General features: G+C 49.3%; 1 protein-coding gene across 1 annotated transcript in view; it reads left to right on the top strand.

Moving 5' to 3' along the window:
* Positions 1-276: 276 nt before the first annotated feature.
* LOC113367548 (transcription factor 20-like) overlaps positions 277-2,984 on the top strand; it is a 15,233-nt gene continuing 12,525 nt past the window's right edge. The window contains exon 1 of the mRNA XM_026609147.1: positions 277-2,978. Coding sequence (XP_026464932.1) covers positions 642-2,978 — 2,337 coding nt within the window. The 5' untranslated portion in view covers positions 277-641. The remainder of the gene's footprint in view (positions 2,979-2,984) is intronic.

Genomic DNA, 2,984 nt, shown 5'->3' with positions numbered 1-2,984 from the left:
TATAACGAGTTATTAATTAAATTAAATTAAAATAGAAAATTTTTGCGTCGCGACGGTACTCGTGCAAAACATACATCTACAAATCACCATACGCATACGTCTCGTAGCCTCGCAGGGCGGTGAGGCTGAGGCTGAGGCTCAACCGGTCGAACGGAGCGGTACGCAGAGCGAACGCACATATCTTCGTAGTTCATGTTCATAGCGTCCTCTGGTCCGCATAGATTCACCGAGCGCACGTAAACGAAAGCGTAGTCGGTCCCTCTCGCACCGTGGCGTACGTCCGACCCCGAAGAACGCCGTTGCCATTGGTCAACGCAGATCTCTCGTTCTTGCATGCTGCGACCCCTTCCTCCTGCAAAGGACGAGCGCGCCAAAATCCTCGTGAGCGAATCAGTTGTACACCGGCCGGCTAGCAGTGACTACGTATTTTGCGCAGAGATTATAACAAGAGCAGTGTGCGTTCCGGTTTTAATTTTAAATTCGTTTTTGTTCGTGTGCATTCATTTTTGAAATACCAAGTCGTATTTTATTTTAATTACAACAGACTTTTATCGTAAATCGATTTTATTGTAATACACGTGTGCTGTGGTTAATGTTAAATAGTGATGTGTTGATCGTTCGTGGCTCGTGTTTAATAGACGATGTCCGCCACACCGGCCGCAGGCGGTGGTGGCGGTACACAACAATCCGCAACAACGCACCATCATTGTTCGGATTGTGGACTGATGTTTGATTCGGCCGCTTCGTTGCAAGTTCATTTGCATTATCATCACGATCCGATGATGTCGCGCGCTTCGTGGGGTCCGCCGCCCTCGAATTCCGGGTCTCCGACAGATCCGGATAATAATAATCACGCGCCTAAAAAAGTTTCGAATGTGATAGCCGCGGCAGACTCTAGTGATAATCAAATGGTGAACGTGAAACAAGAACCGGGATTAGTACCCAAAATTGAACCTCAACAACAGCCGCAACAAAATTCTCAGCAACAGCAACAACAACATCAACAACAACACGTGGTTACGTCATATCATACGCCTTACGATATGCCACCGCATCAACAATATTCTCCAAACTACGGGTACGATGTGTATTACGGTTTAGAAAATCCTTATATGAACCAAGATTTCATGGGCAAACATAGTGCGCAACAAATGCATCAGCAGCAGCAACAGGTTTCGTCGCGCTATCAACCGTATCAGCATAGTCCGCGAGTGAGCTCATCTAGTCCTTCCGGCTCTGCGCCCGGTGGCGTTTGCATACCGTCGCCTTCCCCAGTGCAATGTGATAAATGCGGTATGGTGTGCGATACCGCCGCTCAACTGCAAGAGCACGCACTCTCGCATTCGGATTCGTTTCAATATCCGCCAATGCCGAATACCAATACGACATCAACCAAAGACAGTTCGAGTGAAATTTTAGATCTGGATTCACACAAAGTTGTATACCCAGCTGTTTTACCATCACTACAAGGACTGCAAGGTATGCAACCACATTGGCAAGATGCGCAACCGCCGCAGTCACATCAGTTATATCACCAGGCTGCATTTCCACCGCAATCCGCTTCACAAGATATTAAATTATTTCGAACACCATCCGAACATGCTATGCAGCCGGGTATGCAACAGGCGTCTCATCCACCACATATGGTAAGCCCGCCGGATTTTCCTACAACAACAACGCCACAGCAACATGATAACGGCGTCGGCGGTTTTCGACCGGCCGGTACCGTACCACAAATTACAAGTTCTCATCCCATAGTTGCGCCTGGTGCTAAGGGACCTGGATGGAAAAGTAATGAGGCTCGTCGACCAAAAACATATAATTGTACTGCGTGCAACAAGTGGTTTACAAGTTCAGGGCATTTGAAACGTCATTATAATACGACATTGCACAAAAATGCTGTTAAAAGCAGTGGCCAGCCGGATCCCGCAAATCTACCTATCAGTGCTCATCACCACCCGGGCCGTGATCCTAATCACCCAACACATCACAAAGGTGGATCAAGTCCGTCTAGAAGGTTACAATCGCAACAACAGAGGAGTCCAGAACCTCAAGCTTTTCCACCACAATCGCAGCAACCATCAAATCCAGGAAGTTACATTCTACCTCATTCGTACGGTTCTTTTACGTTCCCGGGAATACCGCCGGATACAGGACAGCCTCCGCCAGGTGGTGACATGCATCACCAGCAGATCGAGAACAATACCACCTCAACAACAAATCATCTGTCTGGGAGTCCCCCAAACGGGCAAGCAGGTCCCTCCGTCCACAACCTCCTCCCACTTCCGAGGGGCCTGCAGATTCACAACTCGTTAACAGTCAACACAACCAACATAATGGAGGAACAATCAGTACGCCACATGCCGCAGCAGCCGGGCCTGGTGCCACAGGATCAGGACCTGCTCCTGGGCCAGTCAGCGCGCTCGCCCATCTGGTACCGCCAACCGCGCCGATCCCCACACACCATTACGCCGGATATTACGGACATGGCGGAGGACCTGGATCAGCAAGTCACTTCCAATCTGCAGTCGGCGGACCAGGGCCAATCCACCACCAACACACCGCTATTCCTGGTTATCCCGCCAGGCAACCGCATCACGAACTCTCACCATATTATTGGTGATACTAATGGGTCTGTGGTGGCTTTGAGAGATCCAGTTGCGGCTCCAACACCACTACAACATCAATACAACCAGCATATGGACTACGACTTTGTAGACCCTCTGCAGCATCCGCCGTTTAGTCCAGCAATACCGGATCAGGAACCATCGACGCCGTCGCCGCAACAGCTTGTTGTCACATCTTCTGAACCTGATAAGAAGCCCGTAATACATCGTTGCGATGCCTGTGACAAGCAATTCAACAAGGCTTGCTACCTGACTCAGCACAATAAGAGTTTCCATTGCGGGGACAAGCCGTTCAAATGTAGCAGATGCGGCAAAAGATTCAAGAACGACGCTCTTCATGAGGAGCATATTGCTAAA

This window comes from Ctenocephalides felis, unplaced genomic scaffold (genome assembly GCF_003426905.1).
Source record: "Ctenocephalides felis isolate EL2017-DRISC unplaced genomic scaffold, ASM342690v1 CF-g0.4_SCAFFOLD_01170, whole genome shotgun sequence".
In the NCBI taxonomy this organism is placed as follows: domain Eukaryota; kingdom Metazoa; phylum Arthropoda; class Insecta; order Siphonaptera; family Pulicidae; genus Ctenocephalides; species Ctenocephalides felis.
This window is presented reverse-complemented; position numbering and strand designations above follow the sequence as displayed.